At 45.3% G+C, this 24,289-nt stretch overlaps 1 protein-coding gene across 5 annotated transcripts in view; it reads right to left on the minus strand.

Annotated features, from left to right (window-relative positions):
• ktub (Tub domain-containing protein ktub) overlaps positions 1 to 24,289 on the minus strand; it is a 251,643-nt gene that overhangs the window by 173,100 nt on the left and 54,254 nt on the right. For all 5 annotated transcript variants that reach the window (XM_069332510.1, XM_069332512.1, XM_069332511.1 and 2 more), the window contains one exon: positions 23,584 to 23,731. In XM_069332510.1, the coding sequence (XP_069188611.1) occupies positions 23,584 to 23,731 (148 nt within the window). The remainder of the gene's footprint in view (positions 1 to 23,583; positions 23,732 to 24,289) is intronic.

Here is a 24,289-nt window from a genome sequence, read left to right on the forward strand (position 1 = left end):
CAAGAAATGTCATGTTAACTGAATAAAAGGTATTGGAACAGCATCCTCAGTGGAAAGGGGAACAAGAGATAAAATTCTAGTAGTTGGGGGATATTAATCACAGGGGAAATAGACTGGATTAATATATAGACCCCTGCGGGGGTATTGGGAAATGGATATAAAAACTTAAAGACATGGTGAATAAACACGTCTTAAAACAGAATAATACAGAACCAACAAGAGCACGAGGAGAGGACCCGCCAGCAACACTAGACTCGGTATTGTCCCAAAATGAGGCAAATGTTGAAAAAATAGAGTATGAGATGCCTTCAGGAGCTAGCGACAAATGCATTACCGTGCTTGAGTACATAGTGGAGATGTTGGAGCTAGTTACATTGAGAAATCTGTTGAAGAAGATGGGAAATTACAGTATTGATTGCAGTAAGATAAGGGACTTGGTTTGACTTCCAATGGGAAGGAGAAATGTATGGGAAGAAAGCAAATGAGATGAATTCACTGCTGGGAAATGTATCGATGCAATAGAGCAGTCCATACCAGTCAAGAAGAAAGTGGACGAGAAAAGTAAAGTAAACTCCCTTGTTCAATTGGCCTTACATGGAAGAGAAAGAAAGGAAGGGAACTATTATGGGGAAAGCGCCATGCCATTACGATTATATAACAACAAAAACTGAAAAAGTACAACTAGGAACATAGGACAAGAAAGAGGCACTAAAGAGAACCAGAAAATAATAAACCCGAGTTAGAAGATAAGATGAGAGACAATTTGAAATGACATTGCTGCAAAAGCTAAGGACCAACCAAAAGACCAACTATAACAACATAAGGAGAATAACAGCAGTGAGTGACCTTGTACTCAGATTGAGGAGACAAGCGGGAATTCTCACGGAAAATGATAATGAGGAATCCATAAAAAGATTTCAGGAGGTCGTTACAATAGAACCAACATGGAGACCAAGGTTGTCGGATGAAAGGCCGGAATAAACAATGGATTATATTGTTATCATTGAAGAAAAGGTGAATGTGGAGATGTGACAAAATCAAAAAGACTTAATCTCACCATGGCAGGCCAAGGAGGCTGCAGAAGTACTGTCACCCTTTAACTCAAATGTTTAATAAAACACTTGAGACAAGGAAATCTCCCACAAGTCTGGAAAAAGGCAAACATAGTCTTGACATTAAGAAAGGGGGATAGACAGGAGGCACTACGTTACAAACTGCCATCATTGACAAATATTGTGTGTACAGTGCTGAGGAAAGTAATCAGGTTGAGAATGATGGAGCAACCTGGAGAAGACCAACAAGGGGACCAACGGTCAGCATGGATTTACAAGAAGAAAGATTTACAAGCCTCACAGACTTGAGTTCAATGGCAAGGTTACTAAAAAAAAAAAGATGAAAAAGAAGGCTGGGTAGACTGTATTTTCCTAGACTGTTACAAATCATTTGACAATGTTGCTCACAAAAGACTGGCAAAGACGATGGAGGAGCAGGGCGAGATAACTGGAAAACACTTAACTAAGTAAGTAGCTGAAGGACAAAGGAAACTTACCATCAGACAGTAGGTTTTAAACTTAAGGAATGTAACACATTGGGTCCCACAAGGTCCTGGCGCCTTGTGAACCATAAAAACCAAAATTTAAGAAGGTACTGAGGTTAGCATCAAGACTGGTGCCAGAGCTAAGAGTGTTAAGCTATGAGGATAAACTAATGGAACTAAATTCCACCACCCTCAAGGATAGCAAAAACTGAGAGCATATGATTACAACATACAAGATTCTGAGGGGACTAGACAAAGTGGACAAGAATAGCCTCTTCGAATTAAGAGAAACTAGGACAAGAAGACACAAGTGAAAGCTGGAAATGCAAAAGGCCCATAGAAAGGTAAGGAAATACTCGTACCTTGTACGGATAGTCAACAAGTGGAACGCACTAAAAGAAGTTGTGGAAGCCACCTCCAAAAACAACTTTTAAGCCATATTCTACAGAGAATTTGAACATCAGCATAGTTACATTGTAAAGCAAAAGACACACACCAAAGCTAACAGGCAGAGCTTCACACAGTTGGGCCTCACGCCCCCTACAGAGCTTCACACAGTTGGGCCTCACGCCCCCTACAGAGCTTCACACAGTTGGGCCTCACGCCCCCTACAGAGCTTCACACAGTTGGGCCTCACGCCCCCTACAGAGCTTCACACAGTTGGGCCTCACGCCCCCTACAGAGCTTCACACAGTTGGGCCTCACGCCCCCTACAGAGCTTCACACAGTTGGGCCTCACGCCCCCTACAGAGCTTCACACAGTTGGGCCTCACGCCCCCTACAGAGCTTCACACAGTTGGGCCTCACGCCCCCTACAGAGCTTCACACAGTTGGGCCTCACGCCCCCTACAGAGCTTCACACAGTTGGGCCTCACGCCCCCTACACACACTCATAGTTAAAGCCAATTTTAAAACGAATTACTTTTGGTTCTTGATTTTGTTCTAGTTTTTTTTATCTACTTCCTGGTTCACGATCTACTTTTGGTTACTGATCTACGTCCTGGTTCACGATCTCCTTTTGGTTACTGATCTACGTCCTGGTTCACGATCTCCTTTTGGTTACTGATCTACGTCCTGGTTCACGATCTCCTTTTGGTTACTGATCTACGTCCTGGTTCCTGATCAGCTTCCTGCGTCATGATCAACTACTTGGTTCATGATCAATTTCCTGACTTATGATCTACTTTTGCTTCCTGGTTTACTTCCCGACACACACAACCATTCGGCGTCTTTGTCTATCCACTAAAGACCATCGTCTGTCCTCTAACGACTATCACCTGCCCACTAAGGCCTATAGTCTGTCCTCTTTAAGACCACCGCCTACCCTCAGGAGACCATCTTCAGAACCGGTCACACGCCAGCACTAAACCACAGCAGAGAACGGAAGTGTTCTCGAAGCCACAACCCGAACATATTGCTTTGGCCTCTGTGCCATGGTCAGGGTCAAATAAGCTGTACATAAGCTGTACAAGCTGGAGTACAGCGACGTGGTCAGTGTACGCATTCTCGGTGGTGCACACGAGGTGGGGTACACACGTCACTACTGTTGTTTTTGTTGTTCTTTAAGATTCAGCTACTTGGAACAAAGATGCAAGTAGCACGGGCTATGGTGAGCCCGTAGTGGACTTGTGAGTGTGTGTGTGGGGGGGGGGGGGGGAGTGAGGTGTGGGCGTGTGTGTTTGTGTGTATTCACCTAGTTGTGCTTGCGGGGGTTGAGCTCTGCTCTTTCGGCCTGCCTCTCAACTGTCAATCAACTGTTTCTACTACTACTATTTTTTCCCCACACCACACAAACACAGACACCACAGGAAGCAGCCCGTGACAGCTGACTAACTCCCAGGTACCTATTTACTGCTAGGTAACAGGGGCATTTAGGGTGAAAGAAACTTTGCCCATTTGTTTCTGCCTCGTGCGGGAATCGAACCCGCGCCACAGAATTACGATGCTCCAGTGGTCACTAAGCCGCCACTCAGGTTCCAGATGTTACTAACCCACTTTCTCTATGCTCCATGAGTTCCCAACCCACCACCTCACGCTCCAGGGGCCACTAACACCCACCTCCACGCACTAAGGGTTACCAAGCCACCATCTCACGCTCCAGGGGCCACTAACACCCACCTCCACGCACTAAGGGTCACCAACCCACCACCTCACGCTCCAGGGGCCACTAACACCCACCTCCACGCACTAAGGGTCACCAACCCACCATCTCACGCTCCAGGGGCCACTAACACCCACCTCCACGCTCTAAGGGTCACCAAACCACCACCTCCACGCGGAGAAAACTGGTGAAGATGTTACAATACTTTTTCAGTGCGATCGTTAACCCTTTGAGTTGCAGCCTTAAGCCTCCGCGGTGCGGGGCAAGGTGGAGGAGCAGAGGTCTGGCCCCACACTTCTTACACGGAACACCCTCCAGGAACATTAACATGTATAGAACCCTCTCTGTAGGACCACTGCTACCTAGGGAACACCCCTCCTGGCCCACCACCACCCAGGGAACAGTGGTCTCAAGAGGTGGTGGGCGTGAAAGTTGGGACCCACCCCCACCCAGCTGGCATAAGGAGACCCGCTGTCTTCCTGCCCGCCGCTGGCGGTCTGCCCGGGTCCTCGCCTCCTCACCAACCACTGAACTAATCATGCACAAATACTTCATGTTAATGATCACACTGTCGGGAATAGCAGGCTGTGTTAGTGTTATCCAGGTCACAATAGCCACGACTGACCTGCTCACAACAGGTATTTAACTCGTAGGTACCTGGTTACTGCTAGGCGTTGAGGGTATGGAAACGTGCCCAAACGTCTCCACCCGTCAGGGTGAAAAAGGGGCGCCTGACAGCTGGGTGGACAGCGCTTCGGATTCGTAGTCCTGAGGTTCCGGGTTTGATCCCCGGTGGAGGCGGAGACAAATGGTCAACAAGTTTCTTTCACCCTGGTGCCCCTGTTACCAAGCAGTAAGTAGGCACCTGGGAGTTAAACAGTTGCTACGGGCTGCTTCCTGGGGTGTGTGTAACAAAAAGGAGGCCTGGTCGAGGACCGGGCCGCGGGGACGCTAAGCCCTGAAATCATCTCAGGATAACCGTCACGGAATCGAACCCGGGACCATTCGGTTGTGAACGAGTGCGCTAAACCTGTACTTCCAACTGGGTGTTGGGTGTTGGAAGATGAGTCAGGTGTTAGTGGACCAGGCGGGGAGATGTTGCCCCGGCAACACAACACTTCTCATTTACATGAAAACGTAATTAAGTAAATATTCTCGTTCTGGGCTCAATATATAAATGTCCAGCCCAAGAGACCCAATATGTAGCGCCCTCGAGTACTATGGCCAACGGCAGTACCCTCACCACCACACCTTTTGGAAACAGAAACATAATACTCAATACAAACACGTGAAAATTGATTAGTACGTTGTTGTTGAATGTGGCGGGGGTAATGGCTGCAACAGGTCCAGACGGGCGGCGCAGCAGCAGCAGCAGCAGCAGGGGCGGAACAGCCCAGGTGAACCCAGGTCACTATGACACAGACACAGATACGCACAAGCACACACACACACAGAGGAGAGGCCGCCCGGGACACACACACCCGCCCTTCCTGCTAGCCAGATGCACACTGTTTCCCTCCCTGCTGCATCCTGCCGGCGGGCCCCACCACCACCACCAACGCCGCCGCCTCCACCACCACCACCACCAACGCCGCCGCCTCCACCACCACCACCACCAACGCCGCCGCCTCCACCACCACCGTCACCACCACCGCCATCACCAGCACCAAACATGCCACAAGGAGCTAATGACCACTGCATTATAATGCTAAAATACTTAAAAGGCGCTGAAGGAGTTGGTTAGAGCAAGAAATACTGTGAGGAAGAAAGATTACAGCCGTGGGGACTACAGTAAGGTAGAGGTCTGAGACAAGTCCAGCGGGGGAAGGGGGGCTGGAAGGGAAACAACAGATGAGATGCTGGAACACATTGCTCAGAAATGTGCAGATGCAACAGCGCCGTTCACCAACAGGAAGGTGAACGTGAACAGCAAAGAGTGTTTTTTTTCCAACCAAGGGCGCCTGTTGCACCCTTGGTTCAACAGGCAGTGCAAGGAAGCAAAGAGGACCAGCAAAGCATGAAAAAATAGGACAGAACTAGGAACGGAGGACAACAGAGAGGCAGTAAAGACAGCCAGAAATGAATACACCAGAGTCAGGAGGGAAGCCGAGAGGCAATTTTAAAACGACATTGCTGTGAAAGCTAAGGATCAACCAAAGCTGTTCTATAGCCATACGAGGAGGGAAACAACCAGTAAGCGACCATGTGATCAGGTTGAACTACTACTACTACTACCACCACCATCGCCACCACCACCACCGTCGCCGCTACCACCACCACCGTCACCACCACCAGCACCGTCGCCGCCACCACCACCACCATCGCCACCACCACCACCATCGCCACCACCACCACCGCCACCACCACCATCCTACACAAATTAACCATCTCCGGCCGGAAACGTTCCGCCTGCCTCCGTCCCTCCCGGCCCTATAATCACCGGCGCTGCTCTACAAGTACTCCAACACTGACTTAACTTACACATCTTTAATTATTATCAAGTGGTGTGATATGTCTGTCCTATACCATACACAGCCGCCGGTGTATGCCCACCACCACACTGCTGGCATACAACAGTCACTGGTGTATATGCCACCAACACTGGAACACCATACTGTATTGATGTATAGTTTAGAGATAAATTGTTATTTATTATTGTACCAATTACTTTTGAGCTGTGTAGTGTGTGCGTATTATGTATGATACTGTGTATGTACTCACCTAGTTGTGTTTGCGAGGATGAGCTCTGGCTCTTTGGTCCCGCCTCTCAACCGTCAATCAACAGGTGTACAGATTCCTGAGCCTATTGGGCTCTATAGAACACAAAGCTCTATGTCTTGTGTTGTATGAGTATGTGTTGCCAGGAGCACCAGGCCACTATTGGTGCCTGCTTGTGTTGACCTTTCAGCGGTGAGCGCTACATTTATCACCAAGTGTTTCAAGTATTATATGAGCGTAGGCCTAAGGCACAAGTTAACATGCCAGCACCGAGCAGGATAACATAGGAAACTACAATAGGTATATTGTTCAAGCGAGACGCCTCTTATTTACATTCAACAAGAACCTCTCATATATTTGTCTTAACCTATGATTGAACCCATCCATTAACCGCACGTCTACTGCCTCCCAATCTCTTCCATAAATCTACAATCAAATCGCTAAACAAGTGTTTACCAAGTTCTTTTCCGAGTCATATTTTACTCAAGTTGCCCCCCAATGTTTCGTGGTCTATTGTGTGTTGATATGTTTCCAGGGTATAACTGTGTTGTTGTCCTTCTGTGCCCAACCTGAACTGTACAGCATAAATTGTGCCCAGCGAAGGCAAAAGAGGAGGGAGGGAACTAACAGGGGAAAGCGCCAAGCCATTACGACTATATAGCACTGGGAAAGGGTCAGGATAAGGGTTTGGGATGGGACGGGGGAAAATAATGATGCCCAATATCTTGGACCGTCGGGGATTGAACGCCGACTTGCATGAAGCGAGACCTCCTATGTCCGCTGCTATCAAATCTTCTATATCCGGAAAAGGAACTTTCCTCAAACCGCAAACCTTCCGGATAGCAGGATTCACCGCCTTGCTGGTCCAATCCACATCAAATCTACATGTATTTGCGGCGTGGGAGAGACTGATAGGTAAGGCTAGCATGGGGGACTCTGGCTAGCATGGGGGACTGGCACTCGAGGCACAGTTAAGATAACGACATCATCACCAAGAGGAGCCTCGCCACAGCTGGGTGGCCAGCAGAGACTCGTTTAATATTGTTCTGCAATGACGCTAATGTTGGTGGTCGCCCAGACGGGATTACAGTGAACCCTTGAAGGAATTGTGGGCAGTTGGTGCGGTACAACACACACCCACATAGACTTGAACCAACACAAACTTCAACAGTGAGTACGCTGGTGGCGCTGCCACTCACACACAATCAGCCAAGACCCGTAAGTACAGGAAACGGGATCATCAGTCCAATTTTGTCCCCATTGCTTTCGCTGTCCATAGTTGTTGGGGAGAGAGACTGTTTTCTCAAGGATCTGAGTTATAACTTCAGTGAAACAAAAGACCCAAGAACTGCCAGCTACCTTTTCCTGTGACCATTAACTCTGCACCTTTTATGTAACCAATCTCCTAAAAAGTTTTTAAATAAAATGGAAAAATAAATGGGGAGATAGAAGATAATATACAGATGCACACATGGGAGCCTCACCAGGTTCCCCCAGATGCTATATATTCTCTTAGGTAAGGCGAAGGGTCCCCACTAATATAACAAGATGTGGAACCCAACACAATTATCATTATTATTATTACTATTATATATATATATATATATATATATATATATATATATATATATATATATATATATATATATATATATATATATATATATATATATATATATATAACTGAAAACTCACACCCCAGAAGTGACTCGAACCCATACTCCCAGAAGCAACGCAACTGGTATGTACAAGACGCCTTAATCCACTTGACCATCACGACCGGACATAATGAGGTGATAGCCGAGGCTATTTGAACCACCCCACCGCCGGCACTCGGATAGTTATCTTGGGCATAGCATTTTACCAAATCACCTCATTCTTAGGGGCACACGTGAGGAACACAAATGCGAACAAGCCAGAATGGTCCCCTGGACAATATGCAACTGAAAACTCACACCCCAGAAGTGACTCGAACCCATACTCCCAGAAGCAACGCAACTGGTATGTACAACTGGTATGGTTGCGTTGCTTCTGGGAGTATGGGTTCGAGTCACTTCTGGGGTGTGAGTTTTCAGTTGCATATTGTCCAGGGGACCATTCTGGCTTGTTCGCATATATATATATATATATATATATATATATATATATATATATATATATATATATATATATATATATATATATATATATATATTAGTATATTTTGGTAGCAGTCTTTCTTGTAAACATATATTATTAAATATGACCGATTTTTTTTTTAATTATTAAATATGACCGAAAAGAAAAACAGGCACGAAAGCGCCTGTTTTTCGGTCATATTTAATATTATATATATATATATATATATATATATATATATATATATATATATATATATATATATATATTATATAACTAGAAAAAGAGAGAGAGTCCGGAAGGCGGGAGACGGGACCCGGGAGGCGGTCTCAGTTAAGGCGCTCCTCTTGAAGAAACACTTCAGGTAATTGTAAAGGTAAAACTCTCCTGGAGACATGTCGGTCACCCAAGTGGCGCCTGTTCGAGTCTAACATGTCACTCAGCTGCCAACTGTCCTAGTCTCGAGTGCTATCTTGTTCCACCTGTCCTAGCCTCGTGTCCCACACACACGTCCCATGCCACAGCATCACTCCCCAAAAGGCATCACACAGCAGCAGTTATATGTTGATATAATTATATATTATACCACACACACGCTCCTATTCCCTGTACCATCCACGAATGGGTGGTACCCATCCATTCACCAAACACAATAAATTCATTTTTTTCAGCCACTGGCCACTCAAACGTTTAGATAAATATTAACTTGACTGTCAAGAAATATATTATGAGTGACGTATATAACAGCAGAGTATAGAGCAGAGAAGAGAGGCAGACCCCCAGCTGGAGCTTTAGAATCATGCAACAGGTAACCGTGGAAATGGCTACACTACACACAGAAATCACAATAGCGTGATGTATCAAATGAACAAATCCACAAGGGCCGTGACGAGGATTAAGGCAGTGTTTGGAAGGCTCTCGGACGTATGTTCGAATCCTCGGCACGGCCCTTGTGGATTTGTTCAGTGGAAATGGCTTATTGACAAGCGTATTAAATCCTATTGAAATCAGTGCTATGCAACGTGAGCCGAGTGTTGGGAGTGAATGCGATCCATGTTAACCCAAAAGTCTGTCAATGGAAAGTGCTGAGGGTTGGCAAGTTTTCCATAAACTTCATGGAATAAATATATATATATATATATATATATATATATATATATATATATATATATATATATATATATATATATATATTATATATTATATATATTATATATATATATATCATATATATATTATATATATATATATATGTCGTACCTTGTAGCCAGAACTCACTTCTCAGCCTACTATGCAAGGCCCGATTTGCCTAATAAGCCAAGTTTTCATGAATTAATGTTTTTTCGTCTACCTAACCTACCTAACCTAACCTATCCTAGCTTTTTTTGGCTACCTAACCTAACCTTACCTATATATATAGGTTAGGTTAGGTTAGGTAGGGTTGGTTAGGTTCGGTCATATATCTACGTTAATTTTAACTCCAATAAAAAAAATTGACCTCATACATAGTGAAAAGGGTAGCTTTATCATTTCATAAGAAAAAAATTATAGTAAATACATTAATTCAGGAAAACTTGGCTTATTAGGCAAATCGGGCCTTGAATAGTAGGCTGAGAAGTGAGTTCTGGCTACTAGGTACGACATATATATATATATATATATATATATATATATATATATATATATATATATATATATATATATATATATATATATATATATATTTTTTTTTTTTGTTTTTTTGAGATATATACAAGAGTTGTTACATTCTTGTACAGCCACTAGTACGCGTAGCGTTTCGGGCAAGTCCTTAATCCTATGGTCCCTGGAATACGATCCCCTGCCGCGAAGAATCGTTTTTTCATCCAAGTACACATTTTACTGTTGCATTAAACAGAGGCTACAGTTAAGGAATTGCGCCCAGTAAATCCTCCCCGGCCAGGATACGAACCCATGACATAGCGCTCGCGGAACGCCAGGCGAGTGTCTTACCACTACACCACGGAGACTGTATATATATATATATATATATATATATGTATGTGTGTGTGTGTGTGTGTGTGTGTGTGTGTGTGCGCGCAATTGACGATCACAAAACACTGATTATTTTTATGCGGAAAATCCACAGAGAAATGTGAAACCATAAGTTCACCATAAGACAACAGAGTTCACCATAAGACAACAGAGTTCACCATAAGACAACGGAGTTCACCATAAGACAACAGAGTTCACCATAAGACAACAGAGTTCACCATAAGACAACGGAGTTCACCATAAGACAACGGAGTTCACCATAAGACAACAGAGTTCACCATAAGACAACAGAGTTCACCATAAGACAACAGAGTTCACCATAAGACAACGCCGTTCACCATAAGACAACGCCGTTCACCATAAGACAACGCCGTTCACCATAAGACAACGCCGTTCACCGGGTGAGGACCTTCCCCTGTGTTCTTGTGTCCTGAATAAACAATCTCTTCTACAGTTATCTACCTTTATATTGAATATATATGATACACTTCTGACAACCCGACATTTCTTCTCATGGCTAAGTGACCTTTCCATTACGAAGGACTTGATAGATTCTGTGCGATCCTTTTAGTACACTTAACAGTTACACTTAAAACTTCATTTTGTCCACTTATCTGCAACTGTTCAAAACGCTTCACCTTGCAATAACTTTAGGCTCTTTGATCAACCCAACCCCCAAACGTTCTCGTAACTACAGCCTCCAAGTACTGAAATTGGAGAGGCAATACCCTGAGAGTTCACCGGGTCGCTCGTGAAATATTCACACTGCACTTAGAACGCTCACCGGCCGTGCTCTTCCCGCTCGATGTAAGCCCAGTTCTTCCCCAGGGTCTAAGGTCCAGCGACCAACTCCATCCCAGCGACCAACTCCATCCCCAAGTGTCAAAAAACTTGCTAACCCGGTGGCTCAACTTGTTTCAAGTTGAGTGGTCCTTTCAGCCACAACTCTTGCTTCAACATAATCAGGACGTGAGGCCGGCTATAGCGACCTCCCTGCCCGGACAGATGACTCTTGACACTCTTCAACGCTCTTGGTCAAAAGTTGACTAAGAACCAACAACGGTCTGAGCCTCATCCTCTACCAGAGTAGCGCGCAGTGACTGGCTCGCTGCCAAGTATGATCTGATTGGTTAACTCGATTTTTCAAATTAAGAGCCGCTCCACGTCAGTTGGCAGCTGCTGACTTATCGCATATTGGCCTTGTGTAACTGCCATGGCTCCACGTTTGTAACTGTCACATATCGAATATCGAAATATAATATAATCTTCCTCCACCATAAAACGTAAAATATAACATGATACCTGATACCTGATATCATCACTTCCAGGTGAAACACAGGTATCACCTGTCATTCATGTGACCCATGTCCTGGACCCATATATCTTCTGTGTCACAGCCTCGTGTGTCATCAACGTGACACATATCCTAGTCACATGTACTTCCAATGTGTCACATAGCCTCGTGTGTCATCCATGTGGCACATGTTCTGGTCCCATGTACCATCCACGTGTCGGTTTATAGCCTCAAGTGTCTTCCAAGTGTCACATATCCGCGCGTAACAAGTAGCTGTGTCATTTAAACATTAAATATCATTCAGTAAGACCAGTAGACACGTGACTTCAGCAAGACAGTGTTGCCACCATCCCAGGAGAGGAATATGCTTCTCACGACGATTGTTCAAACGTCAAATTCATAATGGTTTTGCTTAAGCAGAAGCGTACGAATAATGGCAACTCACCCAGGCCAGTACTCATTAGTTCGAGGATGCGTCAAGATCGCTGTGCTTTTCATTTCACTGAAGCACAGGTATTCCGACGCTGTGGTCGACTGCGTAAGCAAATTCGGTTTATTAAAGTGTGAGGACAGGATATCAACTTGCTTGGTGAGTCTGTTGTTGTTGTTGATGCCGTTGTTGTAGTTGTTGCCCATGTTGGGCTGGCCACTGTTGTTATGGTGGTGTGTTTACTGTTGGCTTTGCCGCCTGTAGCCTTGATAACACTACCGCTGGTAAACTCATTAAATGCTTCTGCTTTCATTCATGTTATTGATATCGCTGTTGTCAGTGCCGCCGTTACGGTGAATGGCACTAGAGCTTCAAGCTGCACGTGCAATGCAACTTGGCACTGCCACACCTGGCTTCCTTAGTAGTTATTGCCGACTACTGCAACTACAACTACTTCATAAAATCCGTCGGCTGCCCTTGGCCTTCAAGTCTCCCATATCAGTAACAGGAATCACACAGCTTCAGTGTTTGTCAGTTGTTATTAACCTTTGGTCTCTCCCTTCCCCCTTTCTCTACCTTTTAGACTCACCCCAGACTACACTGATCATTACAGTACTGGGGAGGTGGGTGGGTGTTCCGGGCACAAGCGTTCTCTGGAGACGTGAGGCTGTGACGCCACTCGTGCTGGACGATGGTCGAACTCCACTTTACTCGAAGTCCTGAAGGATGCCAGCACTACAACCTTGAATCCAGAATCTCCTGGACCGCCGGATAGGTCCCCATCAGCCGGGGACCGGTTGATGGGATGGATCGCCGGATAGGTCCTCATCAGCCGACATGCAGTTGACGGATGAGTACCTGCAGGCGTCTTCATCTCGAGCGATGGATCAATGAGCGACTCACTGCCGTTAATGTCTCTGTACGAAGTTGATCTCACACTGGGCCTCTGTGTTCTCCACCTCGACCAGATCTTCAACAACAGAACAACCAATCGCTCTTAATTCTGATCTCTGGTGAATTCACAGCCTGTGAGTGATTAACATGGATCAAATCCGCGGATTATTATTGGCCGCTCTGTGTATTGTCTGCTGATCTGTTGGATTTGATCCAGCTTATTTCGGCAGCGGTTCATTCCTTCGTCAGTTCTGGGAACTCGAGTTTGGTTTACGATCTTTTCCAGAAAACTTTTGATATTTTCCACCTTAATATAACTTGGCTTTATTTTCCTTTGTCTTTCAGGGTATCTTTTACTGGAACTGTATTAGGGCCTCTTATTACACTGATAAGCTCAAATAGCGTCGTTGAGATAACGTAAGAAATGGTATCCAATCAATTAGACCTTCACTTCGTTATTCTCCTCCCTCCATCACACACACACACCTCTCACCATCACACACACACACACACCTCCCACCATCACACACACACACCTCTCACCATCACACACACACCTCTCACCATCACACACACACACACACCTCCCACCATCACACACACACACCTCTCACCATCACACACACACCTCTCACCATCACACACACACACACCTCTCACCATCACACACACACCTCACCATCACACACACACCTCACCATCACACACACACCTCACCATCACACACACACACACCTCTCACCATCACACACACACACACCTCTCACCATCACACACACACCTCACCATCACACACACACCTCACCATCACACACACACACACCTCTCACCATCACACACACACACACCTCCCACCATCACACACACACTCCTCTCACCATCACACACACACACACACCTACCATCACACACACACACACACCTCCCACCATCACACACACCACACACACCTCTCACCATCACACACACACACCTCCCACCATCACACACACACACACACACACCTACCATCACACACACACACACCTCCCACCATCACACACACACACACACACACCTACCATCACACACACACACACCTCCCACCATCACACACACACACCTCCCACCATCACACACACCACACACACCTCTCACCATCACACACACACACCTCTCACCATCACACACACACACACACACCTACCATCACACACACACACACACCTCCCACCATCACACACACCACACACACCTCTCACCATCACACACACACACCTCCCACCAACACACACCTCCCACCATCACACACACCTCCCACCATCACACACACCCTGTGGGGCCGGTGGAAGTCATCTCTGAGCTGACTTTCCGCCTTAGAGAGGTGAAATATTCTCTTTACCCAGGTAGTAAACAGAGGCAGGTGGAGGAGGCGGCTGGCAAACATTTCAGCCGGAGTGGGGGAGCCAGCCGGGTCTGGGGCCCAGCCGGGTCTGGGGGGCCCAGCCGGGTCTGGGGGGCCCAGCCGGGTCTGGGGGGCCCAGCCGGGTCTGGGGGCCCAGCCGGGTCTGGGGGGGGACCAGTCGGGTCTGGGGGCCCAGCCGGGTCTGGGGGCCCAGCCGGGTCTGGGGGGGACCAGTCGGGTCTGGGGGCCCAGCCGGGTCTGGGGGCCCAGCCGGGTCTGGGGGGGGGCCAGTCGGGTCTGGGGGCCCAGCCGGGTCTGGGGGGGGACCAGTCGGGTCTGGGGGCCCAGCCGGGTCTGGGGGGGACCAGTCGGGTCTGGGGGCCCAGCCGGGTCTGGGGGGCCCAGCCGGGTCTGGGGGGGCCAGTCGGGTCTGAGGGGCCAGGGTAAAATTATAATTGTTGAATCATCGTCCCGCCACTCCTGCAGTTGGTCAAAGTACTGCAAATATCTCAAGCCTTGTGCGTTAAATTTTGCTCAAACCTTCATACGTTGTTCTGTTGTCTGAAAATATCACGCCAATTCTTATTCTGTATCAAAATGTCTACCATTTGTGTAGGCCGTCTTGGGAGAGCGGTAACCCAACCTACAAGTGGAAGATTTAATCAAATGTCTTCAGCAGGTTTGTGGGCGTGAGGGCAGTCGTATATAGGATCACCAGGAGCAGGAAGGCGCGAGGGAGGGGGCGAGGTAGCCTATCACAACACCTCAACCACTCTCATCCATCAGACCACTCACTATCCTCCCTAGCTTCCCAACCCCACCACCCCTCAACGAGGCGCCCCACAACCATGCTCCCCCACACCCCCACAGCTGTCGGGAGTACAGCGGTGCCTTCAGTACCGCGCGAGGCTATGATGACTTTTTCCCAGTCCAGCTTTTTGTCGTTAGAGACATTTAATGCTTTTAAGGGATTTTCTGCCACCATTATCATTTATTATTTTCCTTGGGCTTCATTGCCTGGGAGGACCAGACGAGAGGTTTTGTCTCCTGGCACGGCAGCTCTCCTCTCCTCTCTCTCCTCTTGACACGGAGTAGTGGGCGTGGTGGTGACACGTAGTGGTGGACGTGGTGGTGACACGGAGTGGTGGTGACACGTAGTGGTGGTGACACGTAGTGGTGGACGTGGTGGTGACACGTAGTGGAGGGCGTGGTGGTGACACGTAGTGGTGGACGTGGTGGTGGCAATAATTTTGCATCATTTACAAACCTCGCCACATAAGACTCAACTCCTGTACAGAGGTCCCTTTACATGTTTGAGAAACAGCACCGGTCCCAGCACCGATCCTTGAGGTACCCCACTTGTTACTCTTCACCAACCCGACCTTCTCACCTCCTTACTGATACTCTCCGACTCCTGTCTGTTAGGTAATTCCTTACCCCATGTTAGTGCTTTTCTGCTTACTCCCGCCAACCTCTTAAGTTTGTATAGTAATCTCTTGAGAGGTACTGAGGCAAAGGCTTCTTCGCAGTCCGGAAATACACAATCTGCCCAACCTTTTCTGATGAGAAGGTTGTCTTATTTTCTTTACCTTATCATAGAATTCCAAGTTTGTTACGCAGGATTTCCTTTCCCTACAGCCATGTTAGTGTTTGTTTAAATACCTACTTTTCCCTAGGTGTGGAACTAGTCTCATCCTGATTATTCTTTCAAGTACTTTTCAGGGGATGCTTGTCAGTGGAACTGGTCTGTAGTTAAGTGCCTCTTTCTTAACTCCTGTCTTGAAAATTGGTACCACATTTGCCTTCTTCCAGCAGTTGGGCAACTCTCCCTAAGTGACTCATTAAAGTTCCTTGCTAAATGTATACCGAGGTGCTATATGCTTCCTCTTTAACATCCACGATGATACATTGTCTAGTCCAACAACTTTAGTTTCGTCCAGCGATGTTAGTTGTTGCTTTACTGCTTCTGCTGTCGCCTCAATATTTATCAGTCTCTCATATAGGGTTATCTTATCTCCCAGCGCTGGGAGCTGCTCAGGCTCGGTAGTGAACACTCCCTGGGAAGTGGCGGCGTTTAGTACCTCGCAAATTTCCTTATCGTCTTCTCTAAGTCCCGCTCTCCATTTTCGCAGTCGTCACTTGGTCGTTCACTGTCATTTTTCTTATGATATGACTATGCTGTAGTTTGGGTTGTTTCTTTGGTAATAATAACATTCTCGTAATTTATTTTCGGTAGTCTTGTTATATATATATATATATATATATATATATATATATATATATATATATATATATATATATATGTCGTACCTAGTAGCCAGAACTCACTTCTCAGCCTACTATTCAAGGCCCGATTTGCCTAATAAGCCAAGTTTTCCTGAATTAATATATTTACTATAATTTTTTTCTTATGAAATGATAAAGCAACCCTTTTCCCTATGTATGAGGTCAATTTTTTTTATTGGAGTTAAAATTAACGTAGATATATGACCGAACCTAACCAACCCTACCTAACCTAACCTAACCTATATTTATAGGTAAGGTTAGGTTAGGTAGCCAAAAAAAGCTAGGTTAGGTTAGGTTAGGTAGGTTAGGTAGACGAAAAAACATTAATTCATGAAAACTTGGCTTATTAGGCAAATCGGGCCTTGAATAGTAGGCTGAGAAGTGCGTTCTGGCTATTAGGTACGACATATATATATATATATATATATATATATATATATATATATATATATATATATTATTAAATATGACCGAAAAAGTAAGATTAATAATTCTAACACGAATTTTCTCAATCTTTCGTACATTACGCTTCACTGTTGGAGGTAAATCAAAAATCACTTCTCCAAAATTCATTTTTATTTCTAGTCTGACGCGACACGGGCGCGTTTCGTAAAACTTATTACATTTTCAAAGACTTCACAAATACACAACTGATTAGAACTTGCGTTTCCCTGATTTTATATCTACATTTGAGTGAGGTGGGAAGGGTGATGTGGCATTAACACAAGACAGAACACTAGGGGATATTAATAGGGTATTAAAAGTATCAACACAAGACAGAACAGAAACAATGGGTATTGAATAGAAGTGTTTGTAGAAAGCCTATTGGTCCATATTTCTTGATGCTTCTATATTGGAGCGGAGTCTTGAGGTGGGTAGAATATAGTTGTGCAATATATATATATATATATATATATATATATATATATATATATATATATATATATATATATATATATATATATATATATATATATAATATATATATATATATATTATATATATATATATATATATATATATATATATATATATACGTATATATATATATATATATATATATACGTATTCGTTACTAGCTCAGTTACATGTGTTCCTCTTTACCTCTGCCCTTTGACCTCTGTATTTCCTCCACTCCTTCCTGCCTTTAGCTTTTGCTTCTCGGTACTTTCTACTAAACCATGGGCTTATTGTATTCTCTTAATTTTTCCATTTTTGTTGGTTTGAAACACTGTTCAGCCTCTCTGCATCTTCATTTGACTTGATCAATCATTTTCTGTACTTTTTCTGATCTAGTCTGTAGTTCAGTGCCTCCTGTCTATTCCCTTTCTTGAATATCGGGACCATATTGGCCGCTTTCGAAATTCTTGGCAGTTCCCCTGTTGTCAGTGATTTGTTATACACTATGGAGAGTGCCAGGCACAGTGCTTCTGCTCCTTCCCATAGTATCCAAGGGAAGATTCCATCTGGGCCTATAGCCTGTGTCACATCCATCTCTAGTAAACGCTTCCTTACTTCCCCACTGGTAATCTCAAACTCTTCCAGTGGTTCCTGGTTAACTATTCCCTGTGTACTCACCTATTTGTGTCTGCAGGATCGAGTATTGACTCTTGAATCCCGCCTTTCGAGCCATCGGTTGTTTACAGCAATGACCCCGGTCCTATTTCCCTATCATACCTTGTTTTAAAATTATGCTTCCACAACCTGCTCCTTAAGTACATTCCATTTTTCCACTACTCTCACGCTAAAAGAAACTTCCAAACATCTCTATGACTCATCTAAGTTTCCAGCTTCCACCCATGTCCCCTCGTTCTGTTACTATTACGTGTGAATATTTCGTCTATGTCCACTTTGTCAATCCTCCTGAGTATTTTATACGTTCCTATCATATCCCCCCTCTCCCTTCTTTTTCTAGTGTCGTAAGGTTCTGTTCCTTCAGGCGCTCTTCATACCCCATCCCTCGTAACTCTGGAACGAGTCTCGTTGCAAACTTCTGAACCTTTTCCAGTTTCCTTAAGTGTTTCTTCAGATGGGGGACTCCACGATGAGGCGGCATACCCTAAGACTAGCCTCACGTGGGCAGTGTAAAGCGCCCTAAATGCCTCCTTAATTAGGTTTCTGAATGATATTCTAACTTTTGCCAGTGTAGAGTACGCTGCTGTCGTTATCCTATTTATATGTGCTTCAGGAGATAGATTATGTGTTACGTCCACGCCCAAGGTCTCTTTCTCGCGTCGACACAGGTAGGCTGTTCCCCTTCATTGTGTACTGTTCCTTTGGTGTCCTATCACCTAGTCCCATTTCCATAACTTTACATTTGTTCGTGTTGAACTCCAGTAGCCATTTCTCTGACCATCTCTGCAACCTGTTCAAGTCCTCTTGGAGGATCCAACAATCCTCATCTGTCACAACGCTTCTCATCAACTTTGCGTCATCTGCGAACATCGACATGTAGGACTCTACTCCTGCATGTCGTGTGTGTGTACTCACCTATTTGTACTTACCTATTTGTGCTTGCGGGGGTTGAGCTTTGGCTCTTTGGTCCCGCCTCTCAACTGTCAATCAACTGGCGTACAGATTCCTGAGCCTACTGGGCTCTATCATTTCTACATTTGAAACTGTGTATGGCGTCAGCCTCCACCACATCACTGCCTAATGCATTCCACCTGTTAACTACTCTGACACTGAAAAAGTTCTTTCTAACGTCCCTGTGGCTCATTTGGGTACTCAGTTTCCACCTGTGTCCCCTTGTTCGCGTACCACCAGTGTTGAATAGTTTATCCTTGTCTACCCTGTCAATACCCGAGGATTTTGTAGGTAGTGATCATGTCTCCCCCTTACTCTTCTGTCTTCCAGTGTCGTGAGGTGCATTTCCCGCAGCCTTTCCTCGTAACCCATGCCTCTTAGTTCTGGGACTAGTCTAGTGGCATACCTCTGAACTTTTTCCAGCTTCGTCTTGTGTGTGTGTGTGTGCGCGCGCGAGTGCTTGCGTGTATGCATGCGTAGTGACGCGCACGCGCGCACGAAGGCGATTGTGCTTGCGGAGGGTTGGGCTTCGACAATTTGGTCCTGCCTTTCACCTGTCAATCAACTGGTCAGTCTGCTCCCACAACCTCCCGCTTGTGTGTTCCATTTGGTCACTACTCTCACACTGAAACAAATCTTCCTTATCTCTCTGTGGCTCCTGTGGGTACTAAATTTCCTCCCGTGTCCCTTTGTGAACAACCCGTACCAATTAGTCTATCCTAATCGACTTTAACCATTGCTCTGAGAATTTGGTAGGCAGTAATCATATCTAACCTAACTCTTCTGTCTTCCAGTGACGAAGTTTAACTCCTGTTGCCTTTTCCTATTAATTCATACCTCTCAGTTCATGTGCAGGTGGGTGTGTGGGAGCGTGGCACTAGAGAAGACACAACTGCCGTCTCAGTACTCCCGTTACTCTGCCTTGAACCACCGCCAGCCCAACTGGGCCCGGTACTGCCCAGCTCAGCACCGTCGTAACTCCATATTGTTAGTCCCCGCTCCCCGCCCACACACTCGATTGTCGCTCCCCTGTCACCTTCCTCCGGGATAACACAGTATTCCACCCCTGACAAGACCCCCAGGCTGGCGGGGAAGGGGGTCTCTGCCCACCTGTCTCACACGTACACACGTGTGTACGGAGGAGCAGTTGGGCGTACACTCCGTGTGAGAGGGGTCACGGGGGTGTATGAGAGGAGCCGGCTGAAGCTGCTGGCGTGTCGATGTGCTCCGCTGGAATGATGTGTTCTGGTGTGCGCGCCGTGGGAGAGGAGATGATGTGTCAAGCCCACACGAATATAAAAGCATCTCGGGGACATGTTGGGGCTCTTGCACTCTCCGTGTTTTATGTTTGTCTGGTGGGGGGGGGGAGGGGGCAGTGTTGCTAACTGTATTGTCGCCAACACAACAGCTTTAGGCTCACTTCTGTATTTCTCCACCAGCATTCCCCACACACACCGGAACAAACGCACGCATACAGAAACCAATGAATAGTTTCTTTCGCCCGATGCTTCTGTTCACCTCGTAGTAAATTGGTACCTGGGAATTAGACAGTTGCGTGTCCTGGGGACAGCTGTTACGTGCTGTGCGTTCGTGTGTGTCTGTATATTAACTGCTAGGTGAACAGGGGTATCGGGTGATAGAAGCACTGCCCATTTGCTTCTGCCTCGCGCGGGCATCGAACACGGGCCCTTAGGGCCACGACCCCGGAGCGCTGTCCACTCAGCAGCCGCGAGGGCCCATGTGTTGTGTGTGTGTATGTGCGTGCATGCTTGCACTACCCCTCAGGTTATAACTCTTGGCCGAGATTCCCACAAAGTTTAGATTAGACACAACTCCCGCGAGGACGCCATTCTCCGCCCCGGTGACCAAGTTAACATTATTGTTTCCGCGTCACTAGACCCTCACAGTGTGTCCTCTCCCCGTGCACTCACCTCCCAAATGTGGCCATATCGACCTCCTTTATGACTATACTGACTATATCACCATACTACTGATATGTTGCAGTTATGTACCTTACTTAATCTAATATAAACAAAGTTTTGAGAGAGAGAGAGAGAGAGAAAAGAGAGACAGAGAGAAAAGAGAGAGAGAAAAAAGAGAGAGAGAGAGAGAGAAAAGAGAGACAGAGAGAAAAGAGAGAGAGAAAAAAGAGAGAGAGAGAGAGAGAGAAAAGAGAGACAGAGAGAAAAGAGAGAGAGAAAAAAGAGAGAGAGAGAGAGAGAGAGAAAAGAGAGACAGAGAGAAAAGAGAGAGAGAAAAAAGAGAGAGAGAGAGAGAGAGAAAAGAGAGACAGAGAGAAAAGAGAGAGAAAAAAGAGAGAGAGAGAGAGAGAGAGAGAAAAGAGAGACAGAGAGAAAAGAGAGAGAGAAAAAAGAGAGAGAGAGAGAGAGAGAGAAAAGAGAGACAGAGAGAAAAGAGAGAGAGAAAAAGAGAGAGAGAGAGAGAGAGAAAAGAGAGACAGAGAGAAAAGAGAGAGAGAAAAAAAAAAGAGAGAGAGAGAGAGAGAGAGAGAAAAGAGAGACAGAGAGAAAAGAGAGAGAGAAAAAAGAGAGAGAGAGAGAGAGAGAGAGAGAGAGAGAGAGAGAGAAAAGAGAGAGAGAAAAGAGAGAGAGAGAGAGAGAGAGAGAGAGAGAGAGAGAGAGAGAGACAGAGAGAGAGAGAGAGAGAGAGAGAGACAGAGAGAGAGAGAGAGAGAGAGAGAGAGAGAGAGAGAGAGAGAGAGAGAGAGAGAGAGAGAGAGAGAGAGAGAGAGAGAGAGAGAGAGCTCATACAACGATGAACACAACAAAACTTTTCAAAACACAGTAAAATGGCAAGTCTATAAATATATGAGGGATCACATGATGTTTATAAGACCCATGCTTACAACAATAGCTATTTCTGAGAGACAGGTAGATACTTAAACCCCTTCTTATCTACCATCAGAGCTCTGTCAGGAACGGTCAGATTTATACGAGAACACGTGAGACCGAACACATAATTATGTGGCAGAATTCTTGTGTAATTTTCCATGAAAACTTGGACTATTAAAGGAAAATAACAAAATCTACTTATGAACCAATAAACCAATATTCCTCCAGGTTGGCGATACCAGATTTGATGAGGGCGTCTGGAACAAGTTAACTACTTTAGTACAAGATGCTTATGAACCAGGCAAGGTTGGACCATCACACTGAATACCTGTTACAACTGAGTGACTGACGGAGTTGTGGTCTCGCAGTCCCTGCTCTTGACCCCAGTGATCCTTGTGAATGTTACTCACGCAATTGTAGTTTCTCAGTGTCTATATTGTAACGACGATTTTCTCTCTTCTCCCGGACGGAATCTCCCAAATGTAACGTCGACAAGGTCCTTTTTTGGGAGTCGGACAAGTTCCTATATATCATGCAAATACTCGTTCTAATCCGGAAAGGGAGTCCTCACCTCACATTAAACAAAGCAAATGATCAAACCCTGTGGGAGTGAGACGGTTATCTCTTCTCCTGCAGACTATTTCCAGGGAAACAACAATAGTCAGGGGGCGGGAGATCTGTGCCAGCGGCTGCATCAGGTATACACACTCTGTCCTGATGTTTCCGATACTCCCTGTAGTTGGTCAATATCTCCACTCTCAGTCAACTCTCTCCCTCCCACGATAATCTCGGTCAAATCAGTCTGGAATCTTATTCAGGCTAGTCAGAGTATTGGCCCAATCTGTTAGTTAACCTCCACCCAAGGTTGGCAAGGCAGGGAGCAATAATACTTTAATATAGTTATATAACAATTATTAGAAAGATTGCTTATAAAACATTATCCTCAAATCACAAAATTAAACATTATTTGTATATATATATATATATATATATATATATATATATATATATATATATATATATATATATATATATATATATATATAATCACTGGAAGGTCTACCTCCCTCTAACTTACTCAAGTCCTCAGACGATTGATCTTCTGATAGCCTAGCTTCCTAGGATTATACTGTACACAATTTCTCTCTCACTCTTTCAGAATAATATATTCTTAAAACCTCTCCGCGGCCAGTAAATATATAATTTCACAATAAAAATCTTATATATATATATATATATAGATATATATATATATATATATATATATATATATATAATATATATATAATATATATATAATATATATATATATATATATATATATATATATATATATATATATATATATATATATATATATATATATATATATATATATATATATATAAAGAAGATAGTGTGGTACTGACCGTGCAAGCCGTGGTTCTTGTTAAGCGCAGAGAGACCGCCACTTCCAGCAGTCCTGGGACGGGACTTAGCGGACTTGGCCCGCTCCGACGGCTGCATGATGCCTGCATTCTGCCGCTTCTTGGCCACCCGCTGCTCCAGGAGCTGCCGCTGCCGTGGGAGAGAGACAGACACATGGTCAGCCTACTGACTGGGGTCCGAGACTTACCTTCAGTATGGAAGACACGAGTATGTTGCGTGTGGGGAAGCGAGTCTTATTAATAGGTGTTTTGAGGGAGGTTCTATGTCCCCCCAACACAGTTTACTGTACCATGTTCCCCTCCTCTCTCGTCTGAGTTACCAGTCCTACCCTCCCTTCTGACAGAATTTATCAGTTCCCCTCATTCCAGAAATACCTGGCTTGAGTCTCCCCTCTCTTCATAGCTACGCGTCCTGGGCTTCCCTCGCATATTAGTTACCAGGGCCCGGATTCGCCACGCACTTTAATGTCCTCTTACGAAACCTGTACATCTTTTTTAAATCATGGCGGCTTAGTTCACATTTATTATACACTCTGTGAGGTGCGAAGAGTTACGAGGATATTTACAACAATAATAATCATGGGTTACGAGCCTTAAAGCTCGTAAACTGTTTAACACTGATTAAGCCGCTATGGTCCATGAAAGATGACTATGTTTCGTATGGGGACGTGTAAGCGTTTGATGAATC

This window comes from Procambarus clarkii, chromosome 27 (assembly GCF_040958095.1).
Source record: "Procambarus clarkii isolate CNS0578487 chromosome 27, FALCON_Pclarkii_2.0, whole genome shotgun sequence".
Taxonomy (NCBI): domain Eukaryota; kingdom Metazoa; phylum Arthropoda; class Malacostraca; order Decapoda; family Cambaridae; genus Procambarus; species Procambarus clarkii.